Source organism: Eublepharis macularius, chromosome 6, assembly GCF_028583425.1.
Source record: "Eublepharis macularius isolate TG4126 chromosome 6, MPM_Emac_v1.0, whole genome shotgun sequence".
NCBI classification, from domain to species: domain Eukaryota; kingdom Metazoa; phylum Chordata; class Lepidosauria; order Squamata; family Eublepharidae; genus Eublepharis; species Eublepharis macularius.
Window position 1 is genome coordinate 1449590 of NC_072795.1, and position 23352 is coordinate 1472941.

A 23352-nucleotide genomic window follows, 5' to 3' on the forward strand; every position below is an offset into this window, starting at 1 on the left:
CCTTGGCTACCTTTGGTGGCTGCTGGCACTGGATCCCAGGGAAACCAGTCAGTCCTCGCCATGAGCACCCAAGAGGTGGAGATGCCCCCTCTCCTGGCATCGCTGGCAGGTCCTGCGGGGCTGTTGGTGTGTGCCGGGCTGGCAAAATAGTTGTGTGTGTGTGTGTGTGTGTGTTTGTGTGTGTATGAGTGAGTGAGTGTGCATACTTCCCTGATTTTGATGTAAAAAATGGATAGGTAATTTGTGTTCTTTCCTCTCTTCCAGTTATTATGTGGGGATGTGTGGAGACGGAGCCAATGACTGTGGGGTAGGTTGCCCTCCAATGGCCCTCTCTTTGGCTTATAGATATTGTTGCCCCTCCATGATGGGCAAAGAGAATGGATTTTTTAAAAAGCTGTGGTGTCGGGCTGTGTGTGTGTGTGTGTGAATGGATTTGTGGGTATCATTATTTTTAGAAGTTAGTTTATGCAATTTGTTGTCTATTAAGTCATCTGTTAGCACATCAGTTTATTTACCACAGTGTATTTGTCAAAAGCTAAACCACAGATGCCGGTCAGATTGTGTTTGTTGTTTGTGTTGGGAGGAGAACTGAGGCGGAGCGTTTATTTCTTTTTTCAGAGGATATCATGGATTAATTACTGAGGATTTGATAATGTACTTGTTCCCACCCAGATGAACTTCCTAAGGTGGACGCCTCTAAACTTAATGTTGGAGGTTTAGAGGTCATCCCTTGTTTTGCACAAAATAATGTTAACATTTTCCATATTTGTGCAGTGAAATGGCTCAATTGCAGCTTAGACATGGTGAATCCCAGATCAGATATGATGCCATCTACAAAATTTGAGGTTTCTGGTTGAGGCCCTAATTCTGCAACTGGGAAACCTGGATTCTGAGCTATGCACAGACTGTAGAAGTGTATAGTTATTTATTTAGGAATTCAGAAGTTTTACGACCAAGTTTGCCATCTGGCCTGGAAAAATGTCCTGCTCTTTGTGACTGAGCAGCCCCAGTGACCCACGGGCCCTGCTCTGTCTTATTCACTGAGGTGCCTGGGCACCAACGGGCACCCAAGTCTTCACCTGGCATATGCCACCCACCTGGCTTTCCTGACCCTCAGGGAGGCCGTTCTCTCCCTCTTCCAATACCCCCCAGCCATCTTGGTAGGAATCACCCACGGAGAGGGCCAAGGCTCCCAGCTCTCCAGCACTGACTTGCCCTTCTCAGCCCCTGCCTTGTGCCCAACTCTCCCTCTGCCCAGGATTTGGTGACCAGGGGTTGCTTCCTGCACTTGTGCACAACTGGGAATCAGCACTTTCCCAACAGATCACACCCTTCTCCTCGTGCCCATTTCAAATAGCGTGTTTGAGTGGCGGCAGTCTATGTGGTATAGAGGAGCCGCTATCAGCATTAAAAATTAGAAAGCATTTATTAAAAACAACATGTTCCCAGGCGTACCTTCAAGTACAACCACAGAGTGAGGAAGGGATTCCAAAAAGCAGGTCTTCTCGTGTCCTAGCAAAATGGAATACATCCCAAATTGCATGCCCCCCTCCCAACCCTAGACTCCTTTTCTGACTTCCACTCCACAAGTGGTTCTCTGGGGAGGCAGCCTGGCCCTGGCCTGAGATCCAGGGCTTCCAGCCCACACATCGAGCTCAACCAAGGCACCCGCATCCTACCTGGAGACACAAGAGGGCTGGCTGCCTCCGGGTCTTTCCTTCTCCGCTTCCTCTTCTTCCAGGCTCTGAAAATGGCCCATGCCGGGATTTCCCTTTCTGAGCAGGAGGCCTCGGTGGCTTCGCCCTTCACTTCCCAGACTGCCAACATCCAGTGCGTGCCGGAACTGATAAGGTACGCGTTCCCTCCTTCTACCGAGTTGGTGGTGGCGGTGGTGGTGTGGCTTTTGAAGGGAGATGGTGGAGCCAGCAGGGCCTGGGACCGGCTTCAATTCGGAGGGCCAAGTGCTCAAAGGGGCCAGGGGCCAGAAGGTCTGAGAAGGGAGCTTTTCTCTAGAAATCAGGTTTGTGGGGGACTCACTCACATTGGGATTGCCGTGCCAGATACGTGGGGAGGGTTCAGCCCTGCATCATTTCCCCAGTCTGAAATGGCACCAAGTGGCGCCCTGTTAGAGAACCACACATGATCGTTACCTGCGAGAGCAGCCCCTGGCCTGGGATGCCAACAGCCAAGAGCAATGGGAACAGGAGGGGTAAGCCTGCCACGCCAACTCTCTCCCTGCCCACGGCATGCTTGCCCCACCTGTCCTCACGAAGAAGCTCTGTTCTGCCCTCCTCCGTTTCACCTCCATACAACCACCCTGCGAGGTAGGTGCAGCAGAGAGAAAGTGATGGCCCAAGATTACCCAAGCGAGCATCATGGCGAAGGGCTTGAAACAGAAGTAGTGCTGGGAGACCCACAAGCCCAGCTCCAAGAAAACAGGCGGACACACAGACCCAATTCAGATCGGGACTGCTATGTTTACTCCCCTCCCTCCACTATTACTCACATTTGGAGAAGCTGCAGATCACTTCATCAGATGCATCGGATGAAGACAGCTGTGGCTCTCGAAAGCTTGTGCCACAGTAAAGTTGGTTAGTCTTAAAGGTGCTACTGGGCTCTTTGCTATTTTGCTACTCCAGACTAACATGGCTAACTCCTCTGGATCTATTACCTGCAAGATTCTCCAAGCTCCTGCAGCCCTCTAACAGGCTGTCCATTTCTCCTCCAACCCCCACAGAGAAGGCCGTGCCTCCCTTGTGGCCTCCTTTGCGGTGTTCAAATATCTGACCCTTTATGGATTGATTCAGTTTGTGGGAACATCTCTGGTTTTTTGGGTAAGTACCTTGACTTCTCTGGGGAGCTGAGAGTCGCTTGCTGCTATAACAACAATTCTCCACTGGAGGGAAGCAGTAATTTCCGAGCTGTGTGCAGGTGGCATGAGGAAGGGCATTGCTTCTTGTGGGGTTGCTCTGTTGTCTTTGGCAAACAGATGCGGGGGTTGAAGTGCCGCAAAGACCAGCGGCCTGCTTTCCTGCCAGAGAGCTGAAGGGGAACCAACCATCGAGCCATCCCTCTCCGGACATGATGTGGCCCATTCAAAGCATCCCTGCGCAACCGTTTCTTGAAACCACTGACTGCCAAATTAAAAATCTCCCAGGGCAGTTCACGTTAGGAAGCCCTTCCTTCCATACAGAACTCCGATCCTGCAGTTGAAAAAGATTTCTGCAGGGCACAGTTCCGACGGAGGAGGAATCCTGCAGCACTAAAGCTTTCTGCGAATGTTGTGAGCGGAAGAGCAGATTCCACGCAGGGAAACCCGCCCTCCGTAGCTGTTGTGGGGCTGCTGCAGTTAACGTGCCATCTCCCATTTATTGTTGCCGCCAGATCCTAGGTGGGGGGAGAGGCGCTGCTGTAATCAGGGGGGCTCAAGAGTGGCACCTCCAGGAAGCAGGCTGTGGGGCCTGCCTGGCCTCCTAGGAACGTTTCCAGGGCCGGCGAAATGGGAACTGCCAGGGCAGGGGGGCAGTGTGTGTGTCTGGGGGAGGGGGTCCCTCTGGCTGCAGTTTCTTGGCTGCCTTTTCCACAGTCCTAGGTATCCTGGGACACTGGGCCTGGTCCACTTTCTTTGCATGGCCCTGCAGGAGCAAAAGCCTTGGCTGAACTGATTTTCTCCTTGTAGCAAATCCAGATCATGGGAAATTACCAGTACCTCATCCAAGACGTCTGCATTACCCTGGTCGTTTGCCTCACAAGTAAGCAGGCCAACTTGCCCTCTGACCCATCCTCACTGAACAGCCTCTCGGGCCCGATCCCAGGGGCCTGGAGTGAGCCTGATGAGTCCCGATGACCCGTTCTGGGACTGGGTTGCTGGATGTCATCGTTGATCATAAAAAGCAGCCGTTTGAGGGGTAGGGGAGATGTCATGAATCAGGGCTGTGGCACTGGGGAATGGGGGCGGCCAACTCTGCCCTGGCCCGTTTCCCCATTCAAAAAAGCCTCCCCCCCACAGAACGCTTAAATCCAGATATGGAAATAAAGAGACACAAAGGCTTAAAGTGGGGGAGACAGCATGTGTGTGTGTGTGTGTGGGAGAAACCTCCCCCTTCACTATTGCTATGATCCTAATCCACCTCTCACGCCTGGGGGCCTGCTTTTGAGGCCAGTTCGAATCATGGGGCTCCGTGCTATCAGGTGGCCATGTGGCCAGGAGAGGCAGAAGCTGTCTGTTGGATTTCAGGTCGCTGATTATTTCCACCTCTCACCCTGCATCCAAGGATGACGGCGTCAGCAGCAGGGCAGGGCAGTTCCTGTGTTCAGCCATATCTTTGCTGCTTGACCCTCACTGACCAGCATCTGTAGGGAGTTAGGGAGGCCTGCCCCACGGAGCGGGTGGGTCCCTGTCTGCCATCCGCTCAGTGAAAGCCAAGCCTCTGTCTGCTCGGCTGCCGCTTAAGAGTGCTTTGTGGGGCCTGCACTAGCAGCTTGTGGGGTGGGAAGAGGGAGGAGAGCTCTGCCTGAGCACCCCCAGCTCCCTGGACTTCCCCCCTTTTTCCCCACAGTGAGCTTGACCCAGGCCTATCCCAAGCTGGCCCCCTACCGCCCGCCCGGGCAGCTCCTCTCTCCGCCGCTGCTGCTTTCCGTGGTCCTCAACGTTTGCTTCACCCTCATCGTGCAGGTCTGTGCTTTCCTGCTCGTGAGGCAGCAGCCCTGGTACTCGGTGGTGCGCAGCCACAGGTAACCGCCTCACCTGCAGAGGGGGACCAGAGGGCAAGGGGGGCCTTTAGCTGGGGATAGTCATGGACAGTTCTCCTTAGGGGCATTCTAAGCCCAGAAGTGCTAGCACAGGGGCAAGAAGACATGGAGATGGGCAGGCAATAAGCAGAGGAAACTGTTCTTGGGGGTTCTCTTGCAGAGGGTGCCCTTTAGCCAATCAGCCCCTGTTTCCAGGCCTCAGAAATGGGACGGCCAACTCTACTGCCCAGCACCACCGTGTCCTGAGCTATGAGGATGCAACTCTCTGGCCCCTGGTCACCATCAACTGCCTCATCGTGGCCTTTGTCTTTTCCAAGGGGAAGCCTTTCCGGAGACCGATCTACACCAACTGTGAGCATTGCTCTTTCATGTGGTTTTGTACAGGGCCCCGCTGAGCCACACACCCCTTGGTGCGAGGAGCCGGCCAGCTGTGTTCACACCTGCTGGGGGGGGGGGTATCATCACAGAGTGCCCATGGGCTATTCTTCCTGAGGTGCTTGTGAAGATTTACATGTATTATTCCAGCCCTGTAAGACAAGCCAGTATTACTCTCCCGGGGTCACAGACAGGGACTGAGGCTGAAGGACAGGGGTCGCTTGAGACCTGCTGGGATTTGAACCAGGAACGTCCTCTTGCTTTTGAGAAGCCAACCACACAAAAGGCAGATCACACCAGTGCTATGGCACCTGCAAGTAGTAGTTGCGTCACCCATGGAGAGGGAGTCTAGTCCTATGCTGACTGCAAGACAGATTGATGAGGCCATTTTGGGGTTCTGTGGCTGTGTGTGTTCGAAATCAAATAAATTGAGAGCCGGTTTGATGTAGTGGTTAAGAGTGGCGGGACTCTAATCTGGAGAACCGGGTTTGATTCTCCACTTCTTTGCTTGAAGCCAGCTGGGTGACCTTGGGTCAGTTGCAGCTCTCGGGAGCTCTCTCAGCCCCACCCACTTCACAGGGTGTTTGTTGCTGTGGGGATAATCTTACTATATAATTGAGTAAGCGTGTTTCAGACAACTCACTTTATACCCTGGTGCACCACCAGAGGGCACTGTCATGGAGGGAAGCCTAGGCAAGCACCATGTCCTTCCAGAAAATGTGCCATGGTGGGAAACCCAGGCTGGGAGCAGGATGGGAGCAGAAAGCAATGCCCATCTCCCGCCTTCACCCAGCTGATATTAGGAGTGGAGCACATGCCAATGCCCACCCCCACCTTAACACAGCTGGTATTAGGAGCAGTCACTAAATAAAGGTGGTCAAAAGACCATCGGGAAGGAAAATTCTACAATACTATAGTGCAACAGTTTATAAACCTTTTCAAGTGATTTTAACAATAATACAAAATTACATCGTATTACATATCATATCATTTTTCAACATTTTTCAGCAATCTTATTCATAATACATAGAAACAAGAGTCCTGTGCAAGAGGACCTGAGGGTGTGACAGCAGTGCAGCAGGAAAAGTCTTTAAAGACTCAAAATAACGTGTCTTCTTTAGCTTTTTTCTTTTTTCAAATTTTTCAAATGCCAAGATGGAAAAGTACGTGGCTGGTCCAAAGATGAAAGTTGGAAAGCCCAGCGGTGCCCGGAACTAAGACCGGCAGATTTTCCTATAGTTCTTCGTCCATAAGGACTTCCTCAGGGGCATCCAGCTATTTCTATATTTCAAAAAATGAATGCCATACAATATAAGCCACTCCTGGCTTCACGTATATTTCTTTACAATGATAATAGCAAACATAATACATGAACATCCAGCTTACCCGTACACAGTTGCATCATATACGCGCCGAGAGAACACCCATGGACGTGGAGATAATCCTACGTACTATGAGTTTGGGCATTCTAGCTTTTGTACATTAGAACCATCCTGATACTGAGAAAACTTACAGCATATTATCCCCAAATGGCAAATATCCGTCTATACCAAAAAACATTTCAAAGACAGTTCATTGTTCAAGCCCCATGGGTGCATGGTATTTAAAGAATGGATCCATCTTGCCTCTTTCTGGAGGAGATGTAATTGCAAGTCAGATCCTCTAATGGTAGTATAGAGACCTGCCACTCTAATGTCTTCTGTGTTATGCTTCTTGTCCAAAAAATGTTGTGTGAGTGGCGCTTCTAATACTCCATTTTTAATTCTTGATATGTGTTCCAGGATCCGTACCCGTAATGGACGCGTAGTGCTACCCACATATAATTTAGGGCACGGGCATATAATCAAATAGACCACCCCCATGGTTTGACAAGTGATAAGTTGTTTCAGGCGAACCTTAACATTGATACTTCCTAGTTCCACAGAATCCCCCTGTAGCATATATTTACATGCTGTACAATGTGCGCATCTAAAAGTACCCTTAGGGGGAGGTAATCTACCCACTAGGCTCTCCTCCCGGTCAATCCTCCATGTGGCTGAATGAACCAGGATGTCCTTGATATTAGTGGTTCTTCTATAACCAATATCTGGTTCCCTTTCACACCCTGGAATCTCAGTAAGTAATGGCCAGTATTTATGGACTATTTTCTTAATCTGTCCTGACAGTGGAGTATAGTCCATGGCCCATGTTAGTCATTCTTTTGCAGCCTGTCTTTTTTTATTTATTAAGGTAACATGTCTGCGGCACCGCTTGGCTATTGCTGCACTGGCTCTCCCTTGCCAGCCCCCAGGGCCAGTTATTCTCCCTGCATTGTGCATCGCAGGGCTTGGCATGCAGAAGGCCCCACGTTCAATCCCAGCCTGGCATCTCCAGTTGAAAGGATCGGGTAGTGCGTGAGGCGAAAGACTTCCTCCTGAGGCCCTGGAGAGCTGCAGCCAGTCTGAGCAGGCGGTACTGACCGTGATGCCTGTGGGCTGCCTGGAGGCACCCGTCGCTCTCCTGTTGGCCAATATGAGCTCCAACTCATACTGACTCTCATTCTGCTAGATCAAAGAGGAGCCATCCCTTGGGATTCACGCGATGCTGTTTGCCTTTTTGTTCCTCAGATCTCTTCTGCATTATGCTGGCCTTGCAGCTCGGAGTCACCCTTTTCTTGTTCTTTGCCGACATTGAGGTGATATACAGGGGAATGGAGGTAAGTGGAAGGTGCAAACGGGGGGCCTGCAAATAGCCTCCAGCAGTGCTTTTCGGCCCGCAGCCAAGCTGTTTGCCACATTTGTTAGGAGCATCACCCTGCCAGACGCCCAGCTGAGTGCCGTGGGAGAGTGGGCCACGTCCAGGCCTCTGCCCGCTTTGGAGAGCCCGAGGTGGGCACAGGCCCAGATGTGGCACACAACCGAGAAGATCTCTCCACTGCGTGACTGCGGCGACCAGCCCCAAATTAAATGTGAGGCAGCCTTGGACCAATGTCTGGCTGCAAGGGAGGGCTGACCAGACAGGGGCTGGCAGTGTGGTGTAGTGGATAGCGTTGGACTAGGTGCTGGGAGACGGGATTCAGTTCTCCACTCTGCCTTAAAGAGTCGCTGAGTGACTTTGTGCTGGTCACTCCCTTTCAGCTTGATCTACCTCACAGGGTGGTTGTTACGAGGATAAAAGTGGGGGCGGGGGAGCCAAGTACACTGCCTTGAGTGACTTGGTGGAGAGACGGGATGAAAATGAAACTTAATCAAAATACGGATACCGAGAACAGTTTCTTCCTTCCCAGCTTCTCTGCACTCCAATGATCTGGAGGGTTTATCTCCTGGTAATGCTCTTGGCTTTGTTTGCTGTCTCCTTCTTCGTAGAGGTGAGCAGACCCCTCCCCCCCACACCATTCTTGTACCCTGGAAATGATCTCTGCACTTTTCTTCTGAGCAGAGCCACAGTCGCTGGCACACCGTGGAGAGGACGTACGGAAAGAGCCCCCCTTGCACTGCCAGAGCGAGACCCCAAAGACACACACAAGCAGGGCACGGGGCTGATCCCCACGCCCCACCCCGCACACAGCTGGCCTTTGGGGTCCCCCTGAAAGACACAATGAAAACCATGTGCCGATGAGCACTAATAAACGCAGACATTTGGTGCTTTACGGGCTCGATCTATTACTTCTATTACATCCCTAAAATATCATATATACTTACTATTACCCATACAATCTTGTTATTCAATCTTATATTTTCCCAAATAATTGTACTATCTTACTCTTAAATTTATACTACTACAATACTGTAACTCTCTAACTCTATACTATACCATTAAAATATAATAATATACCCCCTTTTAACCTTAAGTAAGTTTCTATCTCCCCTTAACAACTATCCAAAGACCACAATTTCCCCTTCATGTCCCACTTTTTCTCCACATATTTCTGAAATTTTTCTCAGCTTAATGCATATTCCAGTTCTTCCTGTTCTTTCAATTTCCTTGTTAACTTGTCCATTTCTGCCATATTCAGAACTTTTAAAATCCAATCCTCCATAGATGGTATCTCCTGAGTCTTCCACAACTGTGCATAACACATTATGGCCGCCGTAATCATATAAAATACCATAACTCTGTCCATTTTATCAAAGTCATCTAGGTTCATGCATAATAACAACAATTCTGGGGTTTTATTTATATTCCTTTTTAAAATATCTGACATAACTTTAACTATATCCGCCCAGAACTGTTTTGCCTTATCGCAAGTTCACCACATATGATAGAATGAACCTTCATGCTGTTTACATTTCCAACATTTATCAGACATCTGACTGTTACCATTGGCCAACTTCTTCGGTGTTAAATACCATCTATACATCATTTTATAAACATTTTCACGCACCGTGGTACATGCTGAAATTTTAACTACATTTTTCCATACCTTTTCCCAAGCTTCCATTGGAATTTCCCTATTACAGTTTATTGCCCATTTAACCATCTGAACTTTAACAACCTCCTCCTCCGTGAACCATTTCAATAGTATCTTATATATTTTAGAAATCATTTTCTTCCCTCCCTGAAGCAAACAATTCTCAATCTCAGAATTTTGTAGTCTAAAACCATTTTTCCTCTTGTCTTTCTCATACAAATCTTTTATCTGCATATATTGAAACCATCCATATTGAAATGGCAATTCATCATTACCGTTAAGCATATAATTATTCTGTTTTATCTCAAAAATTTCTTTATATGTTAACCAGTCTTCCCCTGCATATTCTGTTCTTGGATTTACTACTTCCGCAGGGATAATCCACATTGGTATAGTCTCTTCCATATATTTCTTGTATTTAGTCCATACGGCAAACAAGCTTCTTCTTACATAATGATGTAAAAACATAGAGTCTGCTTTTACTTTGTCATACCATAGATATGCATGCCATCCGAATAATTTATTATATCCTTCCAGTGCTAACAACTTCAGATTCTTCAATATCATCCATTCTTTTAGCCAGTCCAGACATACCGCTTCATGGTATAATTTAAAATTTGGTAATTGTAATCCTCCTCTTTTTTTTGCATCATAGAGTACTTTCATTTTAACTCTGGGTTTCTTTCCAGCCCAAACAAAGTTTAACATCGTTCTCTGCCACTTCTCAAATTGTTTACTGTCTTTAACAATAGGTATTGTCTGTAGTAGAAACATCATTCTTGGAAGAACATTCATCTTAATTACTGCAATACGACCTAACCATGACAAGTTCATTTTATTCCATCTAATCATATCTTTATCTATTTGTTGCCATAACTTGTCATAGTTATTCTTATATAAGTCAATATTTTTCACTGTCACTTCCACTCCCAAGTAGGGGTGTGCGATTCGGGTTTTGGCAAACCTGAAAAAACCCGAATCACCCCGATTCGGATCGATTCGGAGAAATTCAAATCGATTCGGAGAAATCCGAATCGATTCGGAGAAATCCAAATCGATTCGGGTTTTCCGAATCACCATAACCCGAATCGATTCGGATTGATTCGGATTGATTCGGGTTTTTCAGTGGGAAAATGCCTCCGTCTTCCCGGACGCCTGGGGGAGGCATTTTCCCACCGAATCAAGCCAAAATTGGTGGGGACCTTCCTCTAACAACCCCCCAAGTTTCAGACCGATTGGACTTTGGGGGGCCATGTTATGGCCCCCCAAACCAGGTCCCCCTATCCTCGCATAAGAAAGGGAAGGGTGAGCATATTGTTAGCTTGCTGCTGCTCATCTTCTTCATTATTTCCTATGGAGAAAAAATGAAGAGGCAGGCTTCCTTTGCCAGGGGTGGCATTTCGCATGCAAAATGCCCCCCAACCCTCAGGGGCCCTTCTCCCACCTTTCCTCCCACCCCCCACCAAGGCTCAGCCTGCTCCCACTTGGGGGGGGGCATTTCATGGCCTCCCCAAGTAGGTGCTCTTTTCTCTACTACAGCTGGGGGAGGCTTGTCTTGCCAGGGGTGGCATTTTGCATGCAAAATGCCCCCCTACCCTCAGGGGCCCTTCTCCCACCTTTCCTCCCACCCCCCTCCAAGGCTCAGCCTGCTCCCACTTGGGGGGGGCATTTCATGGCCTCCCCAAGTAGGTGCTCTCAGCCCCCAAAGTCCACCCCTTACATCCCCACACAAACCCAATTCCCCCCCAGCTGCCACACACAGACCCAAATCCCCACATTAGCCCCTCACAGACCCAAATCCACCCCCAGCAGCCCCACACCCATAACCCCAGGAACAGGCTGGCAAAGGCCAGCCCATCTCCCTTTGTTCCCTATGCTGGGAACTTCTAAACTCTCTTTCCCTGGGCAATTCTGCACAGCCCAGGGGTGCCACAATGGTGGGCACACTTCTGAGTGCCAGCTGGTCCCTGTGAAAGAGCACCTGAACCACAGACACCCTCCCTCAAATTCCCCCACCACCTACAGAGATGGCTGGCCAGCCAGCCCCATTGTTCCCTATGATGGGAACCAACTGCACAACAAAGAATAAAACACGAACAACACAAAATAAAGTTTTTAAAAAATTATTTTCTCCCTTTCCAAGTACAAGTAGGCAAAGCATTATGACACATTACACCAGCAGTCCCCCACACAGAAAAATAACACAACTCACTTAACATCAGAGAATCACAAAAGCACAATTCCTGTCAAAAACACTTTATTTCTTGAACAATTTCAGGTTACACAGCAGGGGGGCACACCAAAGGGCATTCCAGCATTCCACCTCACAAAAATAACACAACTCACTTCACATTAAAGAATCACCACAAAAAATTGCTGTCAAAAGCACTTTATTTCTTTAACTGCTTTAGATTACACAGTAGGAAGGCACAACAGGGCATGAAAGCAGTGTACTACACAAAAATAACACAACTCACTTCACATCAGAGAATCACCCAAACACAATTGCTGTCAAAAACGGTGAAGTGGGTTGTATTATTTTGTGTAGTACACTGCTATCATGCCCTGTTGTGCCCTCCTACTGTGTAACCTAAAGCAGTTCAAGAAATAAAGTGTTTTTGACAGGAATTGTGCTTTTGTGATTCTCTGATGTTAAGTGAGTTGTGTTATTTTTGTGAGGTGGAATGCTGCCATGCCCTTTGGTGTGCCCCCCTGCTGTGTGCCCCCCTGCAGGAGGCTGTGGGCGATCTGTGTGCCCCACCAGCCAAAAAAACAGCACCTCGGATGATCCGGAGCTCCGAATCACGTCGGTCTCACCATTACCCCCAACCGCTGGCTGCTTGGGTGTAAGAGGGAAATTCCCCATTGCAGGGGGGAGAGGTGCAGATGTGATCCCTCCCTTTGGAGACCAGGAGGCAAGAGAGAGAAACTCTCTTAATGGAGGCAGGAAGAGAGGAGGAGTCAGGAAGCTTTCCCACCTTAGATAAAGAGAAGCCCCTCGCTCATCAGAAAAGTAACACAATACACACACACAGACTTGCAGTGCCCTGCAGGCATGCTGAGCCACCTATCACAACAGAATGCAGGCAAAGAAACTCAAGCCACTCCCTTCCTTGGCTGCTTCTGCGTTGCTCTCCTTGATCAGCCTCCCTGGTCATGTACAGGGTACGGAGCTTTGTGGTTGGCAAGAAGGCATGGCAGTTTTCTTTACTGTGAGGGGGCTAGAAGCTCAAGTCCGCTTTTCTTGTGGAAGCTCAAGAGAATTTCAAAACCCCGAGCTGCAGACCGTGGCCAGGAGGCACCAGCCAGACTGTGCCTGAGAGGGAGAAGGACCAAGGGGTGGAGGGCCCTTGATGAGGAAAGAGTGCCACCAGAGGTCTTGGCCCGTGTCAGTGTCTTTGCCTGACAGCAGGGCCAGGCCAGGAGCCCTGGAGAGGTGCGTCCCAGTCCAGGACCCGGCACGCTCCTGAAGCTCTCTCTCCCTCCCAGGACGCCGTCTTGCAGAACCGCCGCCTCTGGATGCTGATCAAGGCCGTGTTTCGCTTCCGCTCCTCCAGTCAGTATCGAGCCTGGCAGAGGAAGCTGGCACAAGATGTCTCCTGGCCTCCAGTGAACGGAAGAGAGTTTGCCGAGCCCAGCAAGGGGGAGGCTTACATCAACCCCGCCTACGAAGACACTGATGAGAAGTAGCCAGCAGGCTGGTGAAGCAGGACTTGCTGACTTCTATGCCTCCGCAGGGCAGGAATGGAAGTGTCTGTGCAAAGAAGACCCCTGGCCCCTGAGGAGGGGGCTGGGTACGGCTGCACCGTCTTTGGCGCACACCTGACTGTTCTGCTTTTTATTGAAGCGTTTATTCCTCGTTTGCGGACTTGCTTGCTTTTCTCCAGCTCTGGTTTACACTAAATTGAGGAAGGTCCGGCAGATGTACAGAGGCAAGGACTACCCAATTGTTCTTCAGCTGGAAAAAAGACCATTTGTGGATCCAAAACTATACCTTTAGGGTTACCGTTGTGGAAATAAAGTCAATGGATCTTTTCCTTGAAGAAAACAAAGTTCTTTACTTTCTGTGCTCTTTGAGAGTCAAGGTGGCAGAAAAATTGGGGAGGGGACATCAAAAGACAAGAGTGCACAAATTTACAGGGGGCAGCAAAATCTAAACATCACCCATGAATCTGCAGAGCCGGGCAGAAAAAACTTCAGGACAAAAATTCAGAAAAATATCTTTTATTTATTCGCCGGGGAGGGGGGTGGAGTGGGAGGAGGCATTTATTCCATGATAGTGGCCAGACTGGGAAAAAGGCCAGCCGTGGGTATCAACAAAGTGCCAAGAATTTCAGAGCGCCGGCTTTAATCCTTCTCAAAGGCCACGTTGGTCACAGAGACTGGGTCTTCTTGAACATGTGCAGAGGGGCTGGACGGATTCAAAGACTGGCCTTCTCCCCCAGCACGTTTCCTGCGAAGAAGAGAGAGGAGATAGAGCTACAGCACTGCAGCCCTCATCCTTGCCCCCCCCCTCGCCCTCCGTGAGGCTCTGGATGGGCTCTCTGCTCAGCCCCCTCCCGGATCCCTCATTCTGTTTTCCCGTGGGGGAGGGGGGAGGCTGCTCCCATTCTCCGCAGGGGTCCAGGGTCTGTGTAAACACACTGTCCGGAGGGAAGGGGGGGAGTCTTCATAAAAACTCTGTCTTCTGCTGAGGGATCCCAGCCTGAGCTCTTGGCCCCAAACCTTTCTTTGTGCCTCTAGGGCCTCGCGCCACATTGGACTCGATCCTGCAGATCTCTTCTGTTTATGGTGGCAACCTGCCATCCCCCCCCCAACATGCAAGGCATCCCCCGTTGGTATTTCACTTGGCTTCTTGAGCGGTGTAGGTGCAAAGGTAGTTTCAGGTGGGTGGCCATGTTGGCTTGCAGTTGAACAGCAGGATTTGAGTCCATTGTCTTTCTATAGACCAACAAGGTTTTCAGGGCAGACATTTTTGAGATTCACGGGAGGCTCTTGGAAGCTTCCACTCTGAAAACCTTGTTGATCTCTTAAGATGCCACTGGACTCAAATCCTGCCAGGTCCAAAGGGAGACTGTGTGCTACGTGCCCTCACCCAACCCCGGAGGCTGTTTCTTCTAGGCAGAGGTGCTTTGGAAGGGGCCACCTTGCACCAGAGCCCACTGGCCATCCCCCGATTCCACTGCATCCCTCCCGCTCCCGTTTAGGTCGTCTCCCTCCCACCCTGCCTCTTGTAGCCTTCCCTTCTGTAGCCTTCCCTCACGGCACCTTGCACGAGGGGCTTACCTGGAGCACTGGGAATACAGCACTAAGCCAAAGATCAAGGCCAGCACGACAAGGCCAGACACGACTCCCGCAATGATGTAGCCACTGGTGTTCTCTGGCGGGTGAACATCTAAGAAAGGAAGGAGGTCGGGAGAGGATGCCAGGAAGGGCGGTGCGCCGGCTAGAGGGGCCATGCTCAGTGCGAGGAGAAGGCTGCTCCCACCTCCTCCCACCTCTGGCTGAACAGTCACTCCGTCACAAAGCGGTTCAAGCCCCCGGGAGCCTGATGTGGCTTCTCTCCCCACGAGCCACACAAGCACTGTTCAGGATGTGTGCTCATCCAGTGGTCCAGGCATGCAGTGGGGAGTGTGTGCATGTGTGCGCACATGTGCAACGTGCCTCAGTCTTCTGCCAGGAGGCTCTTGAACCGGCAGCACCCAAACAGACCTCCTCTTCCGTGGTTCCGGGCGACACCCTGGAGTGCCATGAAAGCCAGAGGGCATGCAACAGGAACAGGCACCATCCAGGTGTGTGCGAGGGGAGGGGGGGTGCTAGTGTTGCACGTGTTGGCTGGGAAGGGGCAGAGCTGAACTCCAGGGCCACTCGCCTGGGGCTCCCTGTGCAGATTTCACATTCATGGCAGGGCGGGGTGGGGGCAAGAGGGGTCATACCTGGCGGAACTTTTTCATTCTCGCAGAAGGAGCCCTGATGGGATTCGGGGCACGAGCACGAGAACCCTGAGGGCCCACCCGCTTCTTCGCAAGTCCCACCGTTCAAACAAGGATTTGGCAGGCATGGGCTGGCTGTGGAGGAGAAAGGCCTTGAGTGGAGGCCCTTGGTTGCGGGGGCAGGGTGGGGGCAAGAGGGGTCCTACCTGGCGGAACGTTTTCAGTCTCGCAGAAGGAGCCCTGATGGGATTTGGGGCACGAGCACGAGAACCCTGAGGGCCCAGCAGCTTCTTCGCAAGTCCCACCATTCAAACAAGGATTTGGCAGGCACGGGCTGGCTGTGGAGGAGAAAGGCCTTGAGTGGAGGCCCTTGGTTGCCTGTGACCCCACCTACCCCTCCTTACATCCAGTCTGGAGAAATGACACCCAGCCCAGTACGCCCCCCCAGCGAAGCCTGACCTGCTGCCCTCTGCTGCAGTGCAAAGCTCTAGCATCAGTGGAGGAACCGACTCACCCCTGTAGCAGCCGCGGGTGGCATTGACTGGCATGCAGAGCTCACTGGGGGCACAGGTCACCACGGAGCAGTGGATGCTGGAGCTGTCTGTGCAGGTGCAAAACTGCCTGCAGTCCTCGGTCATGAAGCTCTCCCCAGCCTGGGGACAAGCGACAAGGGAGTGTTGGGGGGCCACGGCGTGAGGCCCCTGAGCACAACAGCCAGCTGGCCTTCCTGGAGAACGTTCCGTGGGAACGGCAAGGATAGCATCGCCTCGCCTGGACATGGAGGGGTTCAGGACGTCTTGATGCTGCACAACAGCTGGTGAGCCCAGCAGTGCCCAGTGCCCCCCTGGTGGCACCAGGCCCACCTACCTTGTAATATCTCTCCTGGAAGGTGCAGCCGCATTCCGAGAAGGGCACACACTCGAACCCACTGAAGACATATCCGGGGAGGCACTCGCAGCCTTCAAGGCAGGGGCCGCTGCACTCGGCTGGGGCAGCTAGATCGGAGCACGAGGGCGGGCAGACTGGTGCGCAGGCGCTGTACTGGCTGTTTCGGGGACAGGGCAGGGCTGCAGATGCAAGAGAGAGCGGCCAGTTACGCGGGGCCAAGCAGGCCATGCTCCTCTTCTCTTAGGTAACCGAGCACCCAGACCTGGCTCTGGGGTGGCAGGTTTGACTATGAGCTAAGGGGCCCCGAGGAGACCCTTGTGGGGCAGGCAAAGGCTCTCCCCCATGCTCTGGGGCACACCAAAGCTCAGTGGCCTGAAACAAAGGGTTCTCTGTGTTGGAAATAGCGATGTCTGGTGTACTGCAGCATCAAGAAGGAAGAAGAGCCTTCTATGCAGGGGGCAGCAAGGGTCACTTAGTTAGGACAGTGAGGGCAGCATCTCTCGTTTCCTGGGGGTCATTTCCTTGTCTTGTCTTCTGTTGGGCTAAACAGGGCAATATCCTGCTTCTTCTCTCTCCTGCCACACTTCTTCTCTCTCTCTGCAAGATGTAGTCAGATAGCAAGGAACCTATCCCTCTCTCTCCTCTTCACTATCAAGTATGTAACTTCCTCAAATAAAACTTTCTTGCCTCTCTAATCAGCACAGCGTAATTTCACTGCTCTGTTTTTGCACTCAGCTAACACTCTGTTGAGCTCACCGCATGATGTGTTTTCTCGCCAGTTGCCCACAGCGATGCCCTCCTCCTGGCAGGCCAGCATGTACTGCTCCAGGTTGCGGCACAGAGCAGCGGCCCTGTCGGCTTCCATGCACATGTCATAAAGGCAGATCCTGAGGGAGGGCAGGAGAGGAGCGTCACCCACCGGAGGCGGGACCCCCTGCACAGCCACTGGAGAGGGAGCCCCTGAGCCTCTCGGGAGGGACTCCTTGTCTCTTGTGCCCTTGGCCAGGGCGCCAGCAGAGGGGCGTTTCTGACGCGCAGGCACAAGTGGCCCGTGGCCCGTGGCTGGCAGCTCTGTCTTCTCTGGTGGCTCCCCAGAATCTTTCCCATCTCCTGTTCCCTGATCATTTCAGCTGGAAATCCTGCCGGGGATCGAAGTGGGATCCTTTAGCCCTGTTAGTCTATAGTAGCAAAATAGTAAAGAGTCCAGTAGCACCTAACCAACTTATTTGTAGCATAAGCTTTCAAGAGCCACAGTGGATGAAGAGAGCTGTGGTTCTCAAAAGCTTATGCTACAAATAAGTTGGTTAGTCTTACAGGTGCTACTGGACTCTTCACTCTTTTGTACACAAAGCAGCTGTTCCGCTGAACTTCTCGGGGCCAAGCTAGATGTTACCTTTCTTCGGGCTCCCCTGGTGCGGCTGCTCTCCTCCTCAGGCAGGCAGCAGCCGAGGGAACTCATTTCCCAAGTGCCTCAGGGGCTGAATTTGAACCAGGAACATGGCATGGGGGAAGAGGCGGAGCAAACAGGCCCCGTGTGAAGCCTGCCAATGGTCACACAGCACACACACCCCGCTCTGACTTCAGTCGGGCCCCGCGGTGCTTGGGAAATGAGTTCTCCTCAGTTGCTGCATCTGACGGTGGGAATGAGACAAGCAGGCAGGTCAGGGGAACCCTGGCTCAGCTCAATAGGAAGGGGGCCTCTGCTGTGGCCCTTGAGTTCGCTGTGGACTTGGCAGCCCGGTTCTGGAGGCCACAAAAGGGCACGTCCTGCCACAGGATTCCTGGGCCCCAGGTGGAGGCTCCTGAGCCTCTGCCTCGGCCGAGAAGCGCCTTTTCCTTGAGCAGCCAGGCTGCCCCTGCCTTGGAGGCTCCAGAGAGGGGCGCCATCGAGTGCGCCTTTCTCTGGGGAGGGGCCGTGGCTCAGTGGCAGAACGTGCAGACGGTCCCAGGTTCAGCCCCTGGCACTGCCCCTGGAAAGGGTCAGACGGCGGCGGCAGCAGCAGCAGCAGATGGGCCAGCAGCTGCCAACCCGAGTAGACAGCGCTGACCTTGAGGGGCGGAAGGTCTGACTCAGCCGGAGGCAGCTTCACGCGTTCCTGGGTGAGACTGGCCCGAAAGGCTCCCACGAGTCAGAGAGGGATGAAGGCTGGAGCCTGGGAGACTGCCTGTGGTCCTGGCTGGGGGAAGGGCTGTCGTCGGAGGCTCGGGGGAGCAGCCAGGGGGGTCCTGAGCTTGGTGGCCTCTGAGGCTCGTGCCTGTGTGTGTCGGCGATGGGGGCTGCAGCGATCCCTGCCAGGCTCAGGCATTCTCTGGGCTTCTCTGGCCCCCCCAACCCCCAAGTGCCCTAAACCCCCCTCCCCCCAAACCCTGGCTCCAGAAGCCCCACAGCTGGGCGTGGGGAAGAGGCGGGGCTTACAACAGGAAGGGCTCCAAAGAGACGTGCGGGAAGCAGGCTTGGAAGGGCCCCTCCGGATCGGCCAGGATGCCACAGTGGGAGCTGCTGTTGACCTCCTTCAGCTCGCTGGGGGAGCAACGGGGTGTGAAGCCCACGTCCAGTTCGGCATCGTCCAGCTCCTGTTCGGAAACGGCATCTCGCCTAGAAGAAAAAAGGTGGGAGTGAGAGGGAGGGAGGGAGTGGCGACGTGGGGCCCTGGGGACTGGCCTGGGGGCTTCAGGGAGAGAGAGAGGGAGAGGGAGAGAGAGAGAGGGAGAGAGACACTGAGAGAGGCTGTGCCGGAGCACCACCCTGCGTCTCCCACTGACAGAGTCCAAGTAGGCCCCGTTGGGATATACTTCTCCACTCCCATTCCTTCCAAGCAGGGGCCCCTCTGGTGGAATTCAGAATCCAAGGGCTGAATGATCCTCCCTGAAGCAGAACATCTCACGGCCAAAGCACCGCCCCCGGGCAGCCATTTTCTGAGCAGCTACAAGGGAGCATCTAATCACCCGCCCACACTGCTCATATACCCTCTGCCCCCCTGACACACGCGTTTGTGGCTGGAACACTCCAGGCCAGCAAGCAGCATGAAGTCTGCCTCCACCACCCCTGGGCATTTCTACATGCCAGAATGACACAGAGCCCTTGCGGAGGGGCCTCTTCAGAAGAGCGCCAAGGAAGAGGCAGCCGACCGGCCGCGAGGGTGTGCTGGGCTGCGTGGAAACAGTTTGGAGTCCACCTGCGGACTGATGGGCTGGAGGAAATTCAGCCTGCACCACTCACTCCCAGCATCGGTGCACTTTGCAGTGGGGAAAGCATGCTGGTTTAGAGGGGCCTGCTTGGATGACCTCCAGGGTCAGCACAAACTTTTATGTGGCCATAATAACATAATAATAATAACAACTTTCAATTTATATACCGCCCTTCAGGACAACTTAACCCCCACTCAAGGTGCTTTATGAAGTATATTATTATTATCCCCACCCACAACAATCACCCTGTGAGGTGGGTGAGACTGAGAGAGCTCTGAGAGAGCTGTGATTGACCCACGGTCACCCAGCTGGCTTCAAGCGGAGGAGTGGGGAATCAAACCCGGCTCTCCAGATTAGAGTCCTGCCGCTTTTAACCACTACATCAAACTGGCTCATGTCATGCATGGGGCAGTCCCCCCAGCCTCTTCCACGCCTTTCTGCCACAGTTCCTGCCAAACTGCAACAGTTCATTTGCCAGGCCTTCCTGGCCTTTTTCCCTTGGAAGGCACTCTGCCACCTGCCACTGTGCATGGGAGCGCTGTGTAGGGCATGGAAGGGTCTTGATTCTGGGGACAGGCTTTGGGCCCCTGGCTCCCTCCCTCTTTGCTGAGTGGCTGCAGCACTCCTGCAGATGGCTGGAGGTTCAGGTGGCACGAGAACCCACAGAACCACCCTGCAACCTCCGCAGCTATGAAGTCTCAGACCCAGTTCTCCCTTCCTCAGGTGTGGCCAGAGAGGAACTCTTACCTGCCTGCAAGTGGAGCCTGCCCGGAATCAGCCATTGGCCCAAATGACCATCTCCGCCACCAACTGAATACACAAGGACATCCAACATACCTGTTCTGGCCCCATGACTGCCCTACAAATTCTGTGTGTGTGTGTGTGTGTGTGTGTCTGTCTCTGGCTTAGGCCCCCCCTTCCACTTGTCAGGGGATTCAGCGCAGCCCTTGTGGCGATGGCTTCCACAGCTGGTACCTGATCCGGGCACCTCCTCTGACGACCGGGACTCGCCAGCTCTCCCCGAAGGTGTTCACGTCTTTGACCACTGTGCCGTCAGGCGTGGTGAAGTCATTCTTATACTTGCCATCGAAGTTGCCACACAGCCCCTCGACGTTCTTCTTGTAGGGGTTGGGGAGTGTTATGTCTGGAAGGCAGAGAGGTGCACTGTGAGGGAGGGGAAGTCTTGCGAGAGAAGGCTGTCCGGAAGCATTTCTCCCTGCCCAAATGCTCTGGGTTTCGAGACCCCAGACTGGGTGTGTAGCCACTGCGGGAAAGGCCCTCTGCAAGTACCCAGAGGCCATGTTATACGGATGTTTTAGGGTAAAGCCCTGAAGACGAATGCCTTTTCGGACACCACCCCGTAATTGTGCCTCGTGTTCCCTTCAGGGCCCTTGAAGCTCTTCCTCCTCCAGTTTTTTACCCCCAGTGTTAAGTGGTGCAGCGCCACCCCAGTTTCTAGATACTCTGCACACTTTAGCACTCAGCACACATTCAGCACATCCTGTGCACAGGTCCTGTTCCCAGGAGGCTGGCTCCATGGGTGCAGTTCTGCCACCCCTGCCGTCCGTTCACCCTCAGTGGTCCCCTCCAAGTCCTGAGCTTGTCTAAGCTGTCTCTCACCAGCCGCAACAGAACCAATTTACGTGCAGATCCCTGTATTTTCCCATGGATCGCATTTGGTGGGTTCTACCGAGCCAGTCCCGAACCCCTTCCCCCATTGGGACGGAGAGGGCAAAGTCCAGATGTGTCCCCAGAGGAGAGGCTGTGGTGACCCCTGGCTGGCCCCTGTGGCATCTCTGTCGCCCAAGCCACTTCCGATCCTTGCAGAGCACCACGTTACCTGAGTTCTCAGCACCATCGAAGGTGACAGACAGACCAAAATCTGTCTCCATGTAAATTCTTGTTGCTCTCTGCTGAAGGCGAAGACCCTCGTGAGGCTGGGCTGGGGGCACCGTTTGCACTCCGTCCAGCTGTGTGGGAGAGAGAGGAAGGCGTCGTCTCACACCCTTCCTCCAAAATCCACAGGCACGGCCTTGGGATACACGCTACTTCCCCATGCGGAAATATTCAGGGACATGAAGCCCGCAGGTCCCGCTGCCCATCCCCCCTTCTCTGGGCCGGAAGAGACCCCTGAGTTTTGTGGATAAGGAAACCTGGGTCAGCCCCAGCCCTGCAAGCACGGATGTGCTGGAGCCGAGCGGCCTGGCTGCGTTTGGCAGGTGGGGAGGAGAGGCTCTCTGCAGGCTGCGGCCCCAGGCTCAGAGGAACCCCACCTCAGGCCCCTTTGCAACAGGTTATTTGTGCAGCTCGCAGGAGGCTGCTGGAAGCCACACTGAAGGCCTAGCGAGCGCAGAGGAGGCCCAGGGATTCCCCCCCAGGCGCCTTCCGCTCATGGCTCCCTCAAGGCCGGCTGGTGGCAGCTGCGCGATTGGAACTCGGAGGAGGCGGACTGGTCTGCGAGGAAGGACTCCCTCCTCGCGTAGCTTTCGAATCCCTCAGCTGGGCCCAGACTGCAGGCCTGTCAGGTCTAATGTTATGACCTGCTGGCAAACCTGAGCCTGCCCCCTGGCAGGAGAAAAAGGACAGCAGAACCGGGAGGGGTGTGACGTCGTGATGCCAAGGGAGTGTTCTAGGCTTTGCAAAACCAGAGAGTTTTTGCTCCTCCTAGAGCACCCCACTTTATGCCACGCTGTTTCTTCCTGGTTTTGCCAGAAGCGACGCCACACGGTGGTGTGATGCCAGGGCTCCTGTCCTGCCCCCACTCGATGCTCACCGGAGCGGCAGGCTGTGGCCAGGCGACCCTCGCCCAGACACCTCCCAAGGCAGAGAGCGCGGGTGCACTGAGGCGGATGGGGCTGTTGGGCCAGCGCTGAGGACCGGCTCCGGCTGCAGCACAAAGGCTGCTCTTGCCCCCCTGGGCTGCCTCACCCTCTGCACGGCAAGCAGCCCCGTCTGCTTGAAACGGGACACTGGCTGAGGCAGAAGCACCCCCCCACACACACACACACCCGGGGACTGTGCCCCCACGCAGCCAGTAGGGTGTAACAGCGAGAGGGACAGACTAGGATCTGGGAGCCTCCAGGTTCGAACCCCTGCTCTGCCGGGGAAGCTCGCTGGGTGGCCTTGGGCCAGTCACAGGCTGTCGGCCTCACCTACCTCACAGGGCTGTTCTGGGGATAGAATGGAGGAGGGAAGAATCGTGTGCGCTGCTTTTGTTCCCCCTTGGGGAGAAAGGCAGGGCAGAAAGGGTTGATGCGGGGCGGCCGCTTGTGCCGAGCCCCACCCAGGCGTGCCGCACAGCGGCTTTGCCTGACGGGGCAAGGGCCCAGCCCCACAGGGGGCCTTCTTTGTGCCTGGCTCAGGTTCTGGGGCGGCCCTCAAGGCTCCCGCCATGGGGCAGGCAACGGTCGGCAGCTCAGCAGTCCCACCTGCCCCCAAGAAGTGCTCCACAACCCAAAGCAACCACCCGCAGCAGCACCTTTGTGCCGCACACTGCCAAGCCGCTGGCGGCGCTCCTTACCACCAGCATCTTCCCTTGGCTGAAGAGCACCGTGTGGTTGTAAACGGTGATCAGCAGCTCTTTGAGGAAGGTGATCCCGCTGGACCCCGCCCGGGCCTTGTTCGTCCCCTCGATGCTGAAGTGCTCCAGGCGTGCTGCAGCCCCAGGGCGCCTGGCGGCCACCACGTAGGTATGCTGGCCTTGGAAGTGGTGCAGCAAGCCGTCGAAGGTCAGGTAGTGCGGGTCCCCCGTGATCAGGCACTTCCCAAAGCCTGTGGGAAAGGGAGGCAGGGAGGGTAACATCCGCACAAGGCACCAAGCCCTGA

General features: G+C 53.5%; 2 protein-coding genes across 2 annotated transcripts in view; one reads left to right on the plus strand and one right to left on the minus strand.

The window, feature by feature from the left end:
- LOC129331781 (probable cation-transporting ATPase 13A5) overlaps positions 1 to 13207 on the plus strand; it is a 45858-nt gene extending 32651 nt beyond the window's left edge. Inside the window, exons 22-30 of the mRNA XM_054982287.1 lie at positions 265 to 307; positions 1742 to 1851; positions 2738 to 2834; positions 3680 to 3752; positions 4560 to 4734; positions 4913 to 5103; positions 7734 to 7822; positions 8393 to 8473; positions 13007 to 13207. Of these exons, the coding sequence (XP_054838262.1) occupies positions 265 to 307; positions 1742 to 1851; positions 2738 to 2834; positions 3680 to 3752; positions 4560 to 4734; positions 4913 to 5103; positions 7734 to 7822; positions 8393 to 8473; positions 13007 to 13207 (1060 nt within the window). The remainder of the gene's footprint in view (positions 1 to 264; positions 308 to 1741; positions 1852 to 2737; positions 2835 to 3679; positions 3753 to 4559; positions 4735 to 4912; positions 5104 to 7733; positions 7823 to 8392; positions 8474 to 13006) is intronic.
- LOC129331947 (IgGFc-binding protein-like) overlaps positions 12232 to 23352 on the minus strand; it is a 127712-nt gene continuing 116591 nt past the window's right edge. The window contains exons 89-99 of the mRNA XM_054982643.1: positions 23048 to 23298; positions 21368 to 21497; positions 20503 to 20671; positions 18755 to 18934; positions 17095 to 17225; positions 16318 to 16517; positions 15965 to 16103; positions 15657 to 15788; positions 15454 to 15585; positions 14804 to 14912; positions 12232 to 13970 (exon numbers count right to left, since the gene is read on the minus strand). Of these exons, the coding sequence (XP_054838618.1) occupies positions 13865 to 13970; positions 14804 to 14912; positions 15454 to 15585; positions 15657 to 15788; positions 15965 to 16103; positions 16318 to 16517; positions 17095 to 17225; positions 18755 to 18934; positions 20503 to 20671; positions 21368 to 21497; positions 23048 to 23298 (1679 nt within the window). The 3' untranslated portion in view covers positions 12232 to 13864. The remainder of the gene's footprint in view (positions 13971 to 14803; positions 14913 to 15453; positions 15586 to 15656; positions 15789 to 15964; positions 16104 to 16317; positions 16518 to 17094; positions 17226 to 18754; positions 18935 to 20502; positions 20672 to 21367; positions 21498 to 23047; positions 23299 to 23352) is intronic.